Genomic DNA, 17,283 nt, shown 5'->3' with positions numbered 1-17,283 from the left:
GTCTTGTTCACCCAGGCAAAAAATGCCGTGCACACCAGCGAAAGCCGGAGTATGCCTTTCTTTTAAAGTGAGACGCCAAGCCGCAAGGCTTTTTTGTACAGGCTTTTACACGGAGGGCGCTTGCTTGTAGTATTCATTTGCTGAAGAGCTGCATGTGTTCCAGAAGTAAATGCGCAGATGAGAAGAAATATTAGAGTTCGATTAAGAATGCTTGACTCTTCCGAGGATTTCTCGGCGCGGCACCGGTTTTCCTGACGCGGCGCCGGCCCACTCGTGCTGAGCTACGGCTCACCTAGAGAAAAAGTCATGACCGTCTGTTCGTTGTCGCACTCCGGGCTATGAAACGTTCCAACTGCATTGACGTGTGCACGGAATAATTAATTTCAGATTGAATGGTGGGAAAAGTAAGTAGCATTTTTCAGGATGCAGGGACGCAAGATCCACTGCTCTACAGCCTGGGCGGATCTAGAGCACGGATTCGTTTCACCGTTTCACCAGTTGTACTGCTTTGGGGAGCATGGCCGTTATTTTTGTAGCTTTTATCGTTTAACCCCCAAAATAAGGTTTACTGGCTACATAAGGACCCCCTGGGACGGATGGAAACTCGCACGATCAGATTCTTTTTAAGATAACTCGCGCCAGGTTTGCCAGTGCTTGCTTACCCACCCTCTTCAGCGTCACATTGACGCGAGTACGAAAGAACACGATTTTTCTTTAATATTCTGACTAGATCATATTCACGTTCAGTTTGCCACTGCTCCGTTTCAGCAGACAGATATTTCTCCATTTGGGATATTTCAAGCTCCACTCGGCAGAAATGCTGCCTGTCAAGTTCGCCTCCTTCCTCAGCGCCTCGCTGCTGCTATTGAGCGAAAACAGCCCACAAGCAATGGCGGGAACTACCGTAAAATATACTGCAAAACTTGGTAGGCGATAAACCCCGACTCTTTCGCCCAATTTCTGCTTTTCTTTGAGCCTGCGTGCGGCCCATGGTTGCGCGTGGGAGTTCAATCCAAAAAGTACGTTTGAGTAGTTGATACCGCATCTATTCTCTTGCTCCAAAATATCTTTAAAAATATGTGAGAAAGAACTAGCGTGTTTGAACACAATGGCTGCAGGCACCACTGTCGAATGCCTCAGCGAAGTCAACACTGCCCGTGAGGCAGCTGCATTGGCCCACTTCACTGAAGCATCAACTACAGAAAACAAAATATCTGCACCTGCAGGGACAGAGCTTTCTGAGGGCGAATGGAAAAAACTTTGTCAATATTTGGTACCAGTAAGTTACAGAGCACGATTCTAACTTATCCCATTAGCCTCAGCGCGGTCACCAGTACTATAATCCTCTCTTCCATGCTTCTCTCAGGAACCGCCTCAAGAAGAAAGCGTCCTAACGTCTGTAGAGCCCTTCAAGGATGGAACCTATGCTTTCAAATCGCTGACTGCCGAGAAACCCAACTGCAGCGAAACTGTCGATTACTGGAAGGCAGCCTACAAAAACTTCGCTGGACTGCCTCCGCCAAAAACTGAAGACTCAGACCTATACAGCAAACAAGATAACGTCTCTTTTGTAGCTCTGTATAACCCTTCATCTAATGCCACAGCAGACTGCCGAGTCGTTACATGCACTCAAACAATTACCTCTCCTTCACTTCCTGCAGCTCCGCAAGTTGATGAGGACGACGGAGCCAACGCCGGAACCAAAACAAATGGCTATGCGTTGCTTTGCAAGACGGTGCCTGATGCTTTTGGAAGTGGTAACACTCCTCCATTCACGTAAGCAACGTTTTAGTCCTTGCGTCGCAGTGCTACGCACATCGCCTTAATTGTGGTACTTGGACTGACTCGCATCCATGCGATCTCATGTGTTTCGCAGGGAAGAGCAGTGGAACAAGATCAAATCTTCTCTCACAGGCTCCGCGTCAATAGCAGCTCCAAGCCTAGTTGCTCTTGCCATTGTGGCATTCGGCATTACGGCTCTATGATTCTTCGTCCTTTCAGCTCTAAAACATTGCCTGCATCGTTGTTTGCCGCAAGCGCGATGTAACGATGAAACGCTGCGCACTTGCCTACCGAAAGGGCTCTTGAAATTTTAAAAACCACTCCTTACTAACCTCCTGCCATTTCTGCCACACGCTTGTAGCGTACCTTCGAGGAAGGAAAAATGTACACTGCCCAGAATCGTGTAAAACCAAATTAAGAGATTCAGCTCCTGTTAGTGACAAACTATGCCTGCTATTTTAGCGTATGCCGGTCACTCGTTGCTTTTCACCAGGCACAGTTCCCCGCTCCCTGATCAAATAATATTCTCGCCTGATTGGAGAGGCTTTGGATGATATTTATAGAGCTAGTATAAAGGAATAAAGATGGACCGGGTAGTCGAGCGGTGACATTGAGCTGCAACGCGCACCTTGTCGCTGGAATTTCGAAACATTCCCAGCTCCTCATTGAATGTTCCAGGCATTCAATGAGGTGCTAGGAATGCTTTTCAGGCGCTTTTAGGACGCCTTGCGGTGTTTGGCGAGTGGATTTTTGTTTATTTTGCATACAGCATTCTCTCTCTCTTACAGAAGTTATGTGGGGCCACGTAGAAAGTTGCAGCTTTCAGCTCCTGCGCACATTTGGGATTTGTTGAGGAGAGACGAGTTATTCCGGGCTTATACGGGGGGAATTCGTCCTTATGCCTGCGGGAACATTCACAGTGTGCAGCTATAGGGAGTAAATTGTGATCACTTTCGAGCTGGTACTGTAGGCTTTTGTGGAGTGTTCATGCTGGTGGTTGGCGTGGTTGGCTGGGCCAGCATTGCTCTTCCTCTGCGATTTGCGTGAAGGAAGGTTCTTTGGATGGGGATATTTGCTTGCAGCCACTTTCAACAGCATATTTTTCTTCTCATTCGCCTCATGAAATTTGGAGCGCAACGTCGTGGGCACCGTAACTTGCTTATTAAGATTGCTTGCCAGTGGAGGTCACATGCCTAGCAAAGTTTGTATAGCCTGAGGCGAAGCAATTGTTTGGTCCCTATCCTCTCGGTGTGCGTCGGAAGGGAATAATGGGAGAGAAAATGTTGTGGAAGTATTTTGACAATGATTCGCTGATACAAGAGCCTGTTTCTGCCGGAAGTGCGGAGTCCGGCGAGCAGAAGTACTGGAAGCCCTCTCGTTGAGAACATTCTGCGGATTGTGGAACCTGCAAATTAAATCAAGTTGCAATACTCCATGAATTGATTGCAATCCTGTACAACTTCTCATCTAATGCAACTGCAGATTGCCGAGTCATCACTTGTACTCAAACGACACTTTCGGCTCCACGTTTCGGTTGCATGCAAACTTCTGGAGACGCTGAAAGAGCAGACTATGTGTTGATTTGCAAGGCGAAGCCTACTGACGCCTACTGCTTTGTAAAGTTGCAACGCTGCTCCATACATGTAGGCAACAATTTGGTCCGCGCGTCACAGTGCTGCTCACGGTGTCGCGATTGCTCTGAAATCGGTTACACAATGCCTAAGCGATTGCGTTTTCTTCACTGGCCCGAGCAGTGGGACGTGGTCATACCTTCTCTCAAAGATTCCGAGTCACCCGAGTCAGTAGCAACTCCAAGCTTGGTTGCTTTTGCCATCGTGACATTCGGCATTACGATTTTGTGACTCTGGTCCTATCCGATGAAAAGTATTACCTGCATTGCGTTCTGCCTGAATTTTGGTGCAGCGTTGAGGCATAGCTCACGTGCTGACCAGAGGTACTTTTCTCACTTTTTCAACTCATCACTTCGCAAGCTTCTCCCAGTTCTGCAGCATAATTTAATTGCAGCTCTCCGAGATGCAAGCCGTGTATGCTTACAACATTTTCTGGGATGTTCAGAGGCCGATGTTTCAAGCTTCAGCCGTCTTCAGTGACAGATTATGCTAATGCCTGGCAATCCATTCGCTAAGTCTGCCAGGGAGAAAAGGAAAGTACACGATAGTGGGTTGCTAGATGGCAAGCTTGTATGCTTCCTTGGCCAAATAGTCTACTTTTCAGCCGAAAGAAGTGAAACTCTCTGTGTTGTCTGATGTTTTTTGAGGCAATACAACGAGTTTGCAGGCAATATGGACTGCCGACACTGGCGGCGGCATTTACGCGCGACACACACTTTGTCGTTGAGCATTTTGAGCACACCATTGACTACCAGTCACTCGTGGCAGCTTTTCCGTTGGCAGAAGGCCCTCTGGGCAACTCCAGCGGACCCCGGCTCCTTGCTATCGGGAAGACACAAAATGAACTGAGGTAACGCGGGAACCGGCACCTTGTCCTGTCTACTCTTTCGGTTTTCCCTTGTACTCGGAATTTCATGTCGGGAGGCTACTTATTTGGAGCTCGCACGAGTCGGGCGCTCGCGCTCTGCTTAATCACAGATCAAACACAAATGCTGAAACAATCTCACTTCGAGATCAACACGCTACTTGAAATCCGTCACTCACTTATCGTTTTATGCTCAGAAAAGCAATAGATCTCAGATAAGGCAATAGAAAGACTGGATTTTGCGTGCACATGCACAGAGGTTCGCGTAGCTTGTTGATGTGGATCTAGTGCTCAGCGTACCACTCACACAGTGTTGGTAGGAGGCGTTTCTGTTTTGGTCTCTCCATTCACATCCATTGCGCCCATTTTTTCTTGAAGGTTGTATTTTTAAATTGCTAATTTGACTGAATTTCAAGTGGTGGAGTTCTGCAAGCACACATTTTCAGTTCAGTGCTGGGCGTTCCCTATCACACAGGCGCGGCTCTCCAACAGATCCGCAGAGGCATTGACGGCAGCAGCAGACATAAAGTCGGCTCCCAGTGTAGCTTCCTTCTGCAGTGCCTTCGTTGGAGTCCCTTCTGCTTCAAAGCGTTCTTTAAAATTTTTCACGCCTGCGTTTTCTCTGGATCAACTTCTCGGAGATGCTTCATTGGAGCCTACCGCCGCTTCTCAGCAGTTTGTTAATGGTGCTGACCGCCTCAAATCTGGGCGGCTCACAAACAAGCGCGCCAACAATCAAGTACACTGCAACTCTTGGTAAGCAGTTAACCTTCTTCCCCTTTGTTCCCTCCGTACTGAAGCCCAGGTTGGCTTGTGTTCGATAGTATGGGGAAGGGTTCAGTCAACTTCAGAAGATGAGTTCTGCTACGTGGCTCTGAGCCCATTCTACTGTTCAAAAGGTAGGCTTAGCTAATTCATGACAAAATATAGGTATGTATGAATGCAATTGCTGCAGACGAAAACGCTGTGTGCCTTAGCGAGGTCAATGCTGCACGTGAGGCTGCTGGGTTGGCAAACTTCAAAGAGGCCCCACAGGAAAACAAATTAACTGATCCACAAACAGAACTAGAAGAAGAGTGGAAAAAGGTTTGCACACATTTGATTCCAGTAAGTGGCACAAAATATGACCAAAATCAGGATCACCAAGGATGTCCTGTAGTGCAGCATTAACTTCTTCCTTTGCGCAGACAGAAGAAACGGGAGGGGCGACTAAGTCAAGCTCAACAAATCCATTTAAAGATGGAACATATGCTTTCAAGCCCTTAGATGACGCAGAGCCCAACTGTAAGGAAACAGTGGATTACTGGAAGGCAGCCTTCAAAAACTTCACTGGTCTGCCGCCATCGAAGACTGAAGGCACAGACCTATACAAAAAGCAAGACAATGTTTCTTTTGTGGCCCTATACAATCCTTCATCTAACGCCACTGCGGACTGCCGAGTCGTTACTTGCACTCAAACGACTACCTCCGGTTCACTTCCTGCAACCGCGACAAGTGGTGGGGAGGGCGGAACAACGAAAAATGGCTATGCATTGATTTGCAAGACGATGCCTACTGCTTTTGCAAATGACACCTCTGCTCCGTTCACGTAAGTGGCATTTTGGTCTTTCCGTTGCAGTGATACCCAGATCGCCTTAATTGCTGTGAGTTGGACCGGATCGCTTCCATGTGATTGCGAGTGGTTCGCAGGCAAGAGCAGTGGGACAGAATTAAATCTTCTCTCACAGGATCAGCGTCTATAGCAGCTCCAAGCCTAGCTGCTCTTTTTATTGTGGCGTTAGGCATTACTTCTATATGATGTTTTCGTGCAACCAGCTATAAACTACCGCCTGCATGGTTGCTTGTTGGAAATCGGATGCAGGCGATGAAACCCCGCACCCTTGCCGACCAAAAGGACTCTTCGCGTTTTTTGAAGCCATTACTTACTAACCTCCTGCCACTTCTGCCACACGCTTAAAGCCCATTTTTGCGGGAGGGAAACTGCGCGTACAACAGCTTCCGGAATTGTGGAAATCCGAATATAGATATTCAGCCCCTTTTAGTAGCAGATTGTGCATGCAGCTGTGGCACAACTTATATGTCGATCATTTGCTGATTCTGGGATTAAGGAAGAGAAGAAAGATGAAGCCGACTATTACCTCGCACACTTGCACGGCACCTTCGTCAAACAATGTACTAGCCAAATGGGAAAACTTGCCTTTGACACCCTCGATATTTCTGGAGCTAGTATAGTGGACTCAGATTTGGATTACCTAACCTAGCAGTGGTATTCACCTTCAACGCACATATTGGAATTTCGAAGCTCTCCAAGCAATCCATTGACTGAGTGACTGATGTAGGAGACTCTATGCTGCTTTTTACTGTTGGGCCGAAGCTCCATAGAAGCCTCGCTGTCTCGCACCAGAACTACCTGAAACCGAGGGCAAAACTGCATCTTCCTCTATTTATTTGTCCAGCTTCTCTGCAGATAGAGAATCTTTTGTTGAGAGAGATTTCAGGCTTGCACGGGTTGGAGTCCTCTTCACGCTTGTGATAATATTCGGAACGTGCAGCTACACAGGGAGGAGAAAACGACATTTTTGGAGCTAGTGGCGTTAGCGCTTCAGAAACTTGCAGACTTGCCATGGTAGAGGCTCTCCCGGTCAGGGCTGCACTCGCCTCATGATTTGCACCGAAGAAGGTTCCTTTCACGGGGATAATCTCCCGGATCTACCCTTCTTAGCATAATTTTATTCTCAAAAAGCTCATTCAATCGGGTGTGACGACATGCGCAGCTTAATTCCTGCTAGAAAAAGCAAGATGCCTAGCAAAAGTTTCTAAAGCCTGCAGAAAAGCTCTTGTTTACCCCCAATTCTTCGTGTGTGGGCCTGAGCTAAATGTTTATAGGAAAAGAAATTCTGGAAGTACTTTGCCAATGATGCGCTAATATGAGCTCTTTCTAAGGCGGCGCCGGCCTGTTGCGCGGCGCAGTGGGAGCAAAAATGCTGAACAGCCTCCCGTTAAAGCATTCCACGGGCGCTGAAGCCTGCCTGTTGAACTGACCTGAAATATTCCATAAATTTACTTATGACATTTCGACTGGTAGAAATCGCATATTTCACTCTGTGAAGGGCAGCGACTGGAGAACCCCTTACTGTAAGAGAAAGCGTGGATCTAGAGCACGGACAATTTTCATCGTTCCCGTGCCTGAGTTACGTTGCAAAGCGTGACCGTTGCTTTTGCGTTTCAATTTGCTTCCTAATAGATAGGCTTTTTCTGCCACGGAAATCTCATTCTTAACAGTTGCGGGATTGCTGGCTCAGATCCTATCTAGAGTCTTGTGCGACAGTCTCCAGAAGGAGCTCACTAAGCATTTTCAACGCCATATTGACGTGGCCATGAAATGCCGCGACTTCTCTTCAATCTGCCAGCTTGAATATTGTTTCACTAAATTTGCAGACATATTTGCCCTTACACAGGCATTTCTTCTACCGGGAGATCTTGACGACCAGTCAGTGGATATGTTACGTCTGAGCTTCATCTTCCTGAGCGCCGCGCTGTTGTTATTATTCGACAACACCTCAACTGGAGCTGGACAAAATACTGTAACGTATACTGCAAAGCTTGGTAAGCAATTAACCTTGGCTGCCACGCGCACTTTCTTTCGAGTTTGCTGACTCCGCTTGGAAGCCATTCCAATAATTTTGGCCAACACCGCAGTTACTCTCTTGTTCAAATGTGCAATCAGAATCATATGCAAACAAATGAGACTGCTTGGGCTCAATCGTTGCAGGCGACACTGTCCAATGCCTCAGCGAAATTAATGCTGCCCGTGAGGCAGCTGGATTGGCGAACTTCATTCAGGCAACAACCGACGAAAAAAAAATAACTGACCCTGGAGAAGATGAGCTTCCCGAAAACAAATGGAAAGACCTTTGTGAACATTTGATACCCGTAAGGCGCTGAGCATTATGTAGACTTCGTTTCATTAGCCTCATCATGAGCACTGGAGCTGCCTTGATCTCTTGCTTCCTTCTCTCAGATGCCATCCGAAACATACAGCGTCCAAGCAGTGGCAGATCCATTCAAAGATGGAACGTATGCTTTCAAGTCCCTTACTGCCGAGCAACCAAGCTGCGCCGAAACTGTCGATTACTGGAAGGCAGCCTACAAAAACTTCACGGGACTGCCGCCTCCAAAGGGTGAAGCTGGAACACTGTACGGCAATCAAGACAACGTTTCCTTTGTAGCCTTGTATAACCCTTCTTCGAATGCCACTGCAGACTGTCGAGTCGTTACTTGTACTCAAACGACGTCTCCTGCTGACCCTTCATCTCGCGTGTCAAGCGACGGCAACGATGGGAACACGAAATTGGGCTACGCAATGCTTTGCAAGACGACACCTACTGCTTTTGAAAATGACAGTACTGCTCCATTTACGTGAGTAACACTGGCGTCCTTGTGTCGCACTGCTACACAGATCGACCTGATAATTGTAAGCTCGACTTAATATTGTCTACTTAACTGCGGGGCTTTCGCAGGCAAGAGCAATGGGACAAGATCAAATCTTCTCTCACAGGACACGCGTCGATAGCAGCTCCAAGCCTGGCTGCTCTTGCCATTCTGGCATTCGGCATTACGGCTGTATGATGTTTCGAGCTGTCAGCTGTAAAATACTGCCTGCTTCGTTGTTTGCCAAAAGCCCGATGCAAAGATGAAACGTTACGCCCTTGCATAACAAAAGGGCTTTTCACATTTTCTTAAACCACTTCATTATAACCTGCTGCCATTTCTGCCTCAAGCTTGTAGAGCACCTTTGCGGAAGGAAAAGTGCATATGCTTATGGCATTTCCCGGAATCGCGTAAAGCCGAAGTTAGAGATTCAGCTCCTTTGAGTGATAAACTGTACGTGCTATTTTAGCATATGCCGACTATTTGCGGTTTCTCCCCTGCCACACTTGTAAGTCTCCCTGGTCACATAGTATTCCCAGGAAATGGCAAAAGCTGCTTGTGACGGCTCTGATATTTCATAGAGCAAGTGCAAAAGGCCACAAGATGGACTGAGTAGGCCAATAGTAACATTTACCTGCCACGCACAACTTGTCGTTGGAATTTGAAAGCATTCCCAGCTCCCTATTGACTGATTGGCGTGAGTAGGAGCCTTTAGGCTGCCTTGCAGAACTGGGCCGAAAGTTTTCTGTTTGGCTTTTGTAGAAAACGCGCTATCAACTACTGAAACAATGTGAGGCCACGAAGAAAGCTGAATCTTTGAGCTTATCTGCACATGTAGAGCTGCATATTATGAATGTTCTCACAAGCACAAGGACGATTTCATTCCTTGCAGGCCTGGAATAGCTTGCCTCTGCACAAAGTTGCCGCACGAATTTCTTGTGGAGAGGCAAGCTATTCCAGGCCTACACGGGCTGAAATCGTCTTTATGCTTGTGGCAACATTCACAATAAGCAGCTATATAGGAAAAAATAAATATCAATTTTTAAGCTGGCTTTGTGGGCGTTTGTGGAGTGTGCGTCGCAGTGGTTGGCTGGGTCAGCGTTGCACTGTCTCTGCGTTTCGTCTCAACGAAGGTTCTTTTCACGAGGATACTTTCTCGCAGCCGCTTTCAGCCGCATATATTTCTTTTCATTTGCCGCATTCAATGGGGGGGCGCAACGTCGTGGGCACCGTGGACAGCTTATTAAAATTGCTTGCGAGCTGAAGTCACATGCCTAGCAAAGTGTGTGTAGCCTGAAGCAAAGCGATTGCTTGTTCCCTATTTTCTGGATGTGCGTCAGAAAAAAATATTAAGAGAGAAATAAATCGCAGGAGTATTTGGTCAATGATTGGCTGTTACAAGCTCTTCTTAAGGCAGTCCTGGCCCGTTTCTGCTGAAGTGCGGTGCCCGGGGACCAACGGTCCTGAAAGCCCCTTCGTTCAGAGCATTCTGCGGGTTTTAAAATCTGTAAATTAACCAGAGTTGCAACATTCCATAAATTTATTTGTGAGAGGGCGAGTAGGGGTCGGTCCCAGACTGTCGGATGCAGCAGTCAGAGACTGCTTGGATCTACGAGGATTCTTTCAAGTGTTCTATCTTGAAAGTCGTGTTAAGAAGCATGGCCTTTTTACTCACACTCTAGTAATTTTCTTGGGACATAAACTTCATCTGTTACAAAGATATTCACTTTCAACATTTGCGTGCTGACCACCTCAGACCCCGTCCATATAGTCTTGTGTGAGCGTCGGCAGTTACTACCTCACCGACCCTCTCCGACGCCACACATGGGCAAGAGAACCTTCTCCTTCATCTGTCAGCTGTAATATTGTACTTTTTACTTTTCAGGCATTTTGTTTCTTCGTGTAACAGCTTCTTCATATAGTAGACCAGTCAGCAGAGATGTTCCGTGTGCACTTGGCGACTTTCCTCAGCGCTTCGCTGCTGTGGTTAAGCGAGAAGAGCTCACAAGCAGCTGCAGTAACTACCGTAAAGTATACAGCAACGCTTGGTAAGGCCTTAATCTGGGCTGCTTCGCCGGGTTTCTGCTTGAATTTGACTTTGTTGCGGCCCACAGCTGGGGCCGAGCGTCAGCTCCAACAATTCTGCTTGTGCACTTGGAAACGTGCTTAATCCCGTATGCAGAAGTGTAATGAAAAACATACAGAAAAGAATGGGGGTCTTCGGAGTCAATGGTTGCAGGTAGCTCTGTCGAGTGTCTTGGCGAAGTCAACAATGCCCGTGAGGCAGCTGGATTAGCCAACTTCACTAAGGCAACAGAAAAAGGGGACCAAATATCTGATCCTGGATCTGAGGATCTTACTGATGGCGACTGGAAAGATCTTTGTGAATATTTGGTACCTGTAAGGCGCTGAGCATTATGTGAAATTGTTTGCATTAGCTTCATCGCGTGTATTAGCGCTGTTTTCATTTCTTGCTTCCTTTTCTCAGACGCAACCCGAAGCATATAATTCCCAAGCGGCTGCACAGCCTTTCAAAGATGGAACTTATGCTTTCAAGGCCCTTACTGCCGAGCAACCAAACTGCACCGAAACTGTCGATTACTGGAAGGCAGCCTACAAAAACTTCACTGGACTGCCACCGTCAAAGAAGGAAGCTGAAAAGTTGTACGACAATCAAGACAACGTTTCCTTTGTAGCCCTGTACAACCCTTCATCTAATGCCACTGCAGACTGTCGAGTCGTTACTTGTACTCAAAAGACGTCTCCTTCTGCCCTTTTGGTTAGCGTATCAAGTGGTGGCAGCAGCGAGACCACGAAATTGGGCTACGCTTTGATTTGCAAGACAATGCCTACTGCTTTCGGAAATGACAGCACCGCTCCTTTCACGTAAGCACACTTTGGTCCTTGTGCCGCAGTGCTGCCCACATCGCCGTAATTGTTTTAAGTTGGACTAAACGCCAGCCATGCGATTGCGGCTGGTTCGCAGGCAAGAGCAATGGGACAAGATCAAGTATTCTCTCACAGGATCCGCGTCGATAGCAGCTCCAAGCCTGGTTGCTCTTGCCATTGTGGCAATCGGCATTACAGCTGTATGATTTTTCGAGCTGCCAGCTGTAAAATACTGCCTGCATCGCTCTTTGCCAAAAACCTGATTCAAAGATGAAACGCTGCGCACTTGCCTACAGAAAAGGCCCTTAAAAAACTGAGCCCTTAACAACTTACTCCTATTCCTGCCGCACGCTTGTAGCGCACCTTCGTGGAAGGAAGAATGTACATGCTTACGGCATTGCCCAGAATCGTGTAAAACCAAATTCAGCTCCTTTTAATGATAAACTATGCCTGCTATTTTAGCACGTGCTGGTCACTAGCGACTTTCCACCGGGCACAGTTCTCCGCTACCTGGCCGAATAATATCCTCACCAAACGGAAAAGCCTGATTGCAGAGGCTTTGAATGATATTTATAGAGCTAGTATAAAGGAATAAAGATGGAACGGGCAGGCGAACGGTGACATTGAGCTGCAACGCACACCTTGTCGCTGGAATTTCGAAGCACTCCCAGCACCCCATTGATTGCTCCGCACACGTTAGAGCTTTCACGCCGCCTTGCGGCGTTTGGCGAATGGATTTGTGCTTATTTTCATAAATCATTCTCTCTCTTACTGAAATTATGTGGGGCCACGCAGAAAGTTGCAGCATTCGGCTCTTGCGCACATTTGGAGTTTGTTGGGGAGAGACGAGTTATTCCAGGCTTGTACGGGGTGAAATCGTCCTTATGCCTGCGGGAACATTCTATAGAGAATAAATTGTGATCACTTGTGAGCTGGTACTGTAGGCTTTTGTGGAGTGTTCATGCTGGTGGTTGGTTTGGTCAGCATTGCACTTTCTCTTCGATTTGCATGGAGAAAAGTCCTTTCCATGGAGATACCTGCGTGCAGCCGCTTTCAACAGAACATTTCCCCTCTTATGTTCCTCATTCAATTGTGGGTGCAACGTCCTGCGCACTCAGGAAATCCAGTGCACTTGAAATTGTTTGCCAGTGGAGATAACATGCCTAGCAAAGTTTATGAGTCCTGGAACAAAACGATTATTTAGGGTTTAGGGTTGACTGGGTGTGCGTTGGAAAGGAATATTAAGAGGCAAATGTATCGTGGAAGTACTTGGCCAATGATTGGCTTCTGCACGTTCTTCTCAATTCACTCCCGGCCCGTTGCTGCTGAGGTTTCACGGGAGCAACAGTGCGGAAAGCACTCTTGTTGAGCACTCTGTGGGTTGTGAAACCTGCAGATTAAACGTATTTGCACTACTCCATAAATTAATTGGTGGCAGAGCGACTGATAGAAGGGATCGGTTTCAGGCTGTCAACTGCAGTAGATCCCTTGGTGTGAAGGACTCTGTGGATCTAGAGGGCAGGCTTTTCTAAATGTTCTATTACGTGGATGATTCTACGTGACACAGCCTTTATACTCACACTTTAATGTGTTTCTTGAGACACAAGCACTATCGGTTATTGTGACACCCATTTTCAACATCTGCTGGCTCACCACGTCAAATTTTCTTCATAGTCTTGTGTGAGCGTCGGCAGCCCTAGCTCACCGACCATCTTCAGCGCCGCATTGAAGCACGCACAAGAGCAGCTTCTCCTTGATCTTCCCTGTAGCACTATTTTTTTTCGCATTTCAGATATTATGTTGCTTCAAGCAACTGTTCTTATCCTTGGTATACTCGAAGGGCCTGCCAGCGGAGATGTTCCGTGTGAACTTGGCGTCTTTCCTCAGCGCCTCGCTGCTGCTGCTAAATGAGAAGAGCTTAGAAGCAACCGCGGGAACTACCGTAAAGTATACTGCAACGCTTGGTAAGTAGTTAATCTTGGCTGTCTAGCCAACTTTCTACTTGAATTTGTCTTTGTTGTGGCCCACAGCTGGGGCTCGGCGTCAACTCCAAAAATCTCCCTTGTGCAGATGAGACCTTACTTAATCTCGTGCTTAAAAATATAACAAAGAAGAGAGAATGGGGGTCTTCGGACTCAATGCTTACAGGTGGCTCTGTCGAATGCCTCGGCGAAGTCAACGCTGCCCGTGAGGCAGCTGGATTCGCCAACTTCAATAAGGCAGAAACTGACGAACAAAAGATTACCGGCCCTGGTTCCACAGAGCTTACTGAAGGCGGATGGAAAGATCTTTGTGAATATTTGGTACCGGTATGCCGCCAAGCAGGCTGCGGACTTCGTTCCATTAGCCTCATCCTGTGCACTAGCGCTGTCCTCATTTCTTGCTTGCTCCTATCAGGCGCCACCTGCAGCATATAATGCTCAAGCATCGGCAGAAGCATTTAAAGATGGAACATATGCTTTCAAGTCCCTAGGCGACGCGGAACCCAATTGCAAGGAAACAGTTGATTACTGGAAGGCAGCCTACAAAAAATTCTCTGGACTGCCGCCATCAAAGAGTGAAGATGAAAAGAAGGTGTACAACAATCAAGATAACGTTTCTTTTGTAGCCCTGTACAACCCTTCATCCAATCCCACTGCAGACTGCCGAGTCGTCACTTGCACTCAAACGAATACCACTACTCAAGATCCTAACACCGCATCACGTGACGGAAACGCCGAGGCCACCGAAAAAGGCTATGCTTTGATTTGCAAGACAACACCTACTGCTTTTGAAAATGACACCTCTGCTCCATTCACGTAAGTAGCACTTCGGTCTTTTTGTCGCGGCGCTGCCCACGAGATCGTGATTGCTATGAATTGGACTGCATAATGCACATGCGGTTGCTGGGGTTCTGCAGGCAGGAGCAGTGGGACAAGATCATATATTCGCTCACAGGTTCCGCGTCGTTAACAGCTCCAAGCCTGATTGCTCTTGCCATTGTAACGTTCGGCATTACGACTTTATGATGTGTCATGCTGTCATCTGAACACTACCACCAGCACCTTTTTCTGTCTGATTTCTGGTGCCATCGTAAGATGGGCACATGCACCGACCAGGAAGTTTTTTCACTTTTCTTTCAACCATCACTTGGCAAGCTTCTTCCAACTCAGCCGCACAATTTCATCGCAGCTCTGCGTGATGCAAGATGTGCATGCTTACAGCATTAGCTGGGCTAATAAGCGGTAGTTGCTTGAAGTTCCAGCTCTCTTTAGTGAGAAATTGTGCCTGCCATGCTAGCACCAGCCAATCACTTGCTGATTCTGCTATACAGAGCAGGAATGTAGATGCTGCTGGATTATAAGGTGGCACACTAGCACGTCTCCCTGCCCAGTTAGTAAATTGACCAATAGAATGAAATTATTCGCATTGCCTTTGGTGCTTCTAGTAGGATTACAATGGGGGCGGAGTCATTTTGGTCTGCCTCTGCCGTGCAAGCGGCGGCGTCCTCCTGCTACAAACACTTCGTTGTTGAAGATTTAGAGTAGCCCATTAGCTACCAGGCATTTGCGTTAGCTTTTGGGCTGTGTTAAGGTGCTGGCAGAAGACGGTCTTCTCGAGCTGAGGGTTACCCGCTCACCGTCACCGGGAAAAGGCAAAAGGGACTGAAGCGGCAAGGAAACTGACACCTTGCCTCGTCTGGAGTTTCATTTGCCCTTCATTTTTAAAATGTTGTTTGGACAGGCCTGCTATCTGGGGCGAATAGGAAGTATGCGCTCCCGGCCTGTCCTGCCTCGCAGGAAACGCAAGTTCCGAGCCAGCTCTCGTTAAGATCAACAGGCACCTTGAAACCTGCAACTGAATTACGATTTTCCGTTCAGAAATTTTGCGCAGCATTGATGCAGTTACGTAAAGATTAGATTTCTTCCACAAGAGAGAATGCGTACAGAGGTGTATGCGCTTGGCCTCATCGTGAGGATCTGGTGCTCAGGGGACCACAAATATTCGGGAGTGCGCGTCTTCGTTTAAGTCCCCCCCCTGACGCTCATTCTGGCGGACAATTTTAAAAGACTCTAATTTTGCGTCCATAATAGGTGTGTATTTCAAGCGGTGCGGCTCTGCAGGCACAGATCTAAGGCTCAGCTCTGCTCGTTGTTAACACGCCAGCATTGCTCGCTAACGGATCTGCAGGGAGGCACTGACGCCAGTAGCGAACAGGATTTGGCTGCAAATATTAGCTCCCTTCGGCACTGTCCTCCCCGAAAGCCATACTTTTTCTCAGTTCTTTTTTAATTTTTTCGCAGCCGCGATTTTTGAAGGCCTTTCCTCAAAGATGTTTCATTGGAGCCTACAATCGCTTCTCAGCACTTTATCATTGGTGCTGAGTCTTTCTACTCTAGGTAGCTCAGAAGGAGGTGGACAAACAATCAAGTACACTGCATCTCTCGGTGAGTTGTACACCTTTACCTTGCTGTTCACTCCGTAGTGGAGCTTATACTGCTTGCGTCCGGTACTATGGAGACAGGAACTTAGCCAGCTCCTGCAAATGAACCCTGCTATGCTATGCACAGTCCAGTCTACTTTCAAGAAGTGGCATCATCTAAATAACCACAAAATATAGATGGGTCTTACTGAATTTGCTGCAGGGGACACCGTCAAGTGCCTTAGCGAGGTCAACGCTGCGCGTGAGGCAGCTGGGCTGCCGAACTTCGCAGAGGCACCAACGGACAATAAATTAAAAGATCCACCACAAGGAACAGCACTTGAAGAAGAAAGCGAGTGGAAAAAGCTTTGCACACATTTGATTCCAGTAAGTGGCGCGGTATATGACTGAAGTCACGATCAGCACGGCTGTCTTGTAGTGTAACATTATTTGTTTCCTTTGCTCAGACGGAAGGAACGGAAGAAGCGGCTAGCTCACGCTCAACGAATCCTTTTGAAGAAGGAACATATGCCTTTAAGTCCCTAGCTGACGCGGAACCCAATTGCAAGGAAACAGTTGATTACTGGAAGGCAGCCTACAAAAACTTCACTGGCCTTCCACCATCAAAGACTAAAGACGAAAACCTGTACAGCAATCAAGACAACGTTTCTTTTGTAGCCCTCTACAACCCTTCATCTAGTGCCACTGCAGACTGCCGAGTCGTCACCTGCACTCAAACGACTACCACAACTACAGGTGGTGGGATGGAGTCAGCTCATGTGGAAGGCGAAACTTCAAAAAACGGCTATGCATTGATTTGCAAGACGATGCCTGCTGCTTTTGGAGATGGCAGCTCTGCTCCATTCACGTAAGCAGTAAATTGGTTCATGCATCGCTGTGCTACTCACAATGCCTTGACTACTGTGAGTTGGATTGAATCTTGTCTATGGGATTGGGGGTGGTTTGCAGGCAGGAGCAGTGGGACAGGATCATATCTTCTCTCACAGGCTCCGCATCGATAGCAGTTCCAAGTTTTATTGCTCTCGCCATTGTGACGTTCGGCATTACAACTTTATGATGCTTTATGCTGCTAGCTCAAGAATATAACCTGCTTCGTATTCTGCCTGAGTCTCGGTGCAAATGTGAGACGTGGCACGCGCCAACCACCTAAACGCTTCGCATTCTTGAAATCGTCATTTCGTGGGCTTCTAGCAATACTGCTGCCCAGTTTAACTACAGCTCCGCTAGTTGCAGAGAGTATGCGCTTAAAGCATTTTCTGGCA

At 47.5% G+C, this 17,283-nt stretch overlaps 6 protein-coding genes across 6 annotated transcripts; all 6 read left to right on the top strand.

Moving 5' to 3' along the window:
* Positions 1 to 817: 817 nt before the first annotated feature.
* Positions 818 to 1,985, top strand: ENH_00013850 (SAG family member; the record flags this gene model as incomplete). Its single annotated transcript, XM_013584262.1, has 4 exons — positions 818 to 926; positions 1,119 to 1,279; positions 1,367 to 1,776; positions 1,877 to 1,985. 4 exons carry the CDS (start codon positions 818 to 820, stop codon positions 1,983 to 1,985), a joined length of 789 nt encoding a protein of 262 aa, XP_013439716.1.
* A 2,934-nt stretch (positions 1,986 to 4,919) lies between these two features.
* On the top strand, positions 4,920 to 6,076 carry ENH_00013840 (SAG family member; the record flags this gene model as incomplete). The annotated part of the gene is made up of 4 exons (XM_013584261.1): positions 4,920 to 5,034; positions 5,234 to 5,385; positions 5,466 to 5,866; positions 5,968 to 6,076. The coding sequence occupies 4 exons, from the start codon at positions 4,920 to 4,922 to the stop codon at positions 6,074 to 6,076; spliced, it is 777 nt and encodes a 258-aa protein (XP_013439715.1).
* A 2,731-nt stretch (positions 6,077 to 8,807) lies between these two features.
* ENH_00013830 (hypothetical protein) lies at positions 8,808 to 8,975 on the top strand (the record flags this gene model as incomplete). The annotated part of the gene is made up of 1 exon (XM_013584260.1): positions 8,808 to 8,975. One exon carries the CDS (start codon positions 8,808 to 8,810, stop codon positions 8,973 to 8,975), a length of 168 nt encoding a protein of 55 aa, XP_013439714.1.
* Positions 8,976 to 10,648: 1,673 nt separating this feature from the next.
* ENH_00013820 (SAG family member) lies at positions 10,649 to 11,804 on the top strand (the record flags this gene model as incomplete). The annotated part of the gene is made up of 4 exons (XM_013584259.1): positions 10,649 to 10,757; positions 10,949 to 11,109; positions 11,198 to 11,595; positions 11,696 to 11,804. The coding sequence occupies 4 exons, from the start codon at positions 10,649 to 10,651 to the stop codon at positions 11,802 to 11,804; spliced, it is 777 nt and encodes a 258-aa protein (XP_013439713.1).
* A 1,649-nt stretch (positions 11,805 to 13,453) lies between these two features.
* Positions 13,454 to 14,606, top strand: ENH_00013810 (SAG family member; the record flags this gene model as incomplete). Its single annotated transcript, XM_013584258.1, has 4 exons — positions 13,454 to 13,562; positions 13,747 to 13,907; positions 13,996 to 14,396; positions 14,498 to 14,606. 4 exons carry the CDS (start codon positions 13,454 to 13,456, stop codon positions 14,604 to 14,606), a joined length of 780 nt encoding a protein of 259 aa, XP_013439712.1.
* Positions 14,607 to 15,910: 1,304 nt separating this feature from the next.
* Positions 15,911 to 17,078, top strand: ENH_00013800 (SAG family member; the record flags this gene model as incomplete). The annotated part of the gene is made up of 4 exons (XM_013584257.1): positions 15,911 to 16,025; positions 16,224 to 16,387; positions 16,468 to 16,868; positions 16,970 to 17,078. The coding sequence occupies 4 exons, from the start codon at positions 15,911 to 15,913 to the stop codon at positions 17,076 to 17,078; spliced, it is 789 nt and encodes a 262-aa protein (XP_013439711.1).
* Positions 17,079 to 17,283: the final 205 nt, after the last annotated feature.

Source organism: Eimeria necatrix, genomic scaffold, assembly GCF_000499385.1.
Source record: "Eimeria necatrix Houghton genomic scaffold, Enh_scaff143, whole genome shotgun sequence".
Classification (NCBI taxonomy): Eukaryota; Apicomplexa; class Conoidasida; order Eucoccidiorida; family Eimeriidae; genus Eimeria; species Eimeria necatrix.
This window is presented reverse-complemented; position numbering and strand designations above follow the sequence as displayed.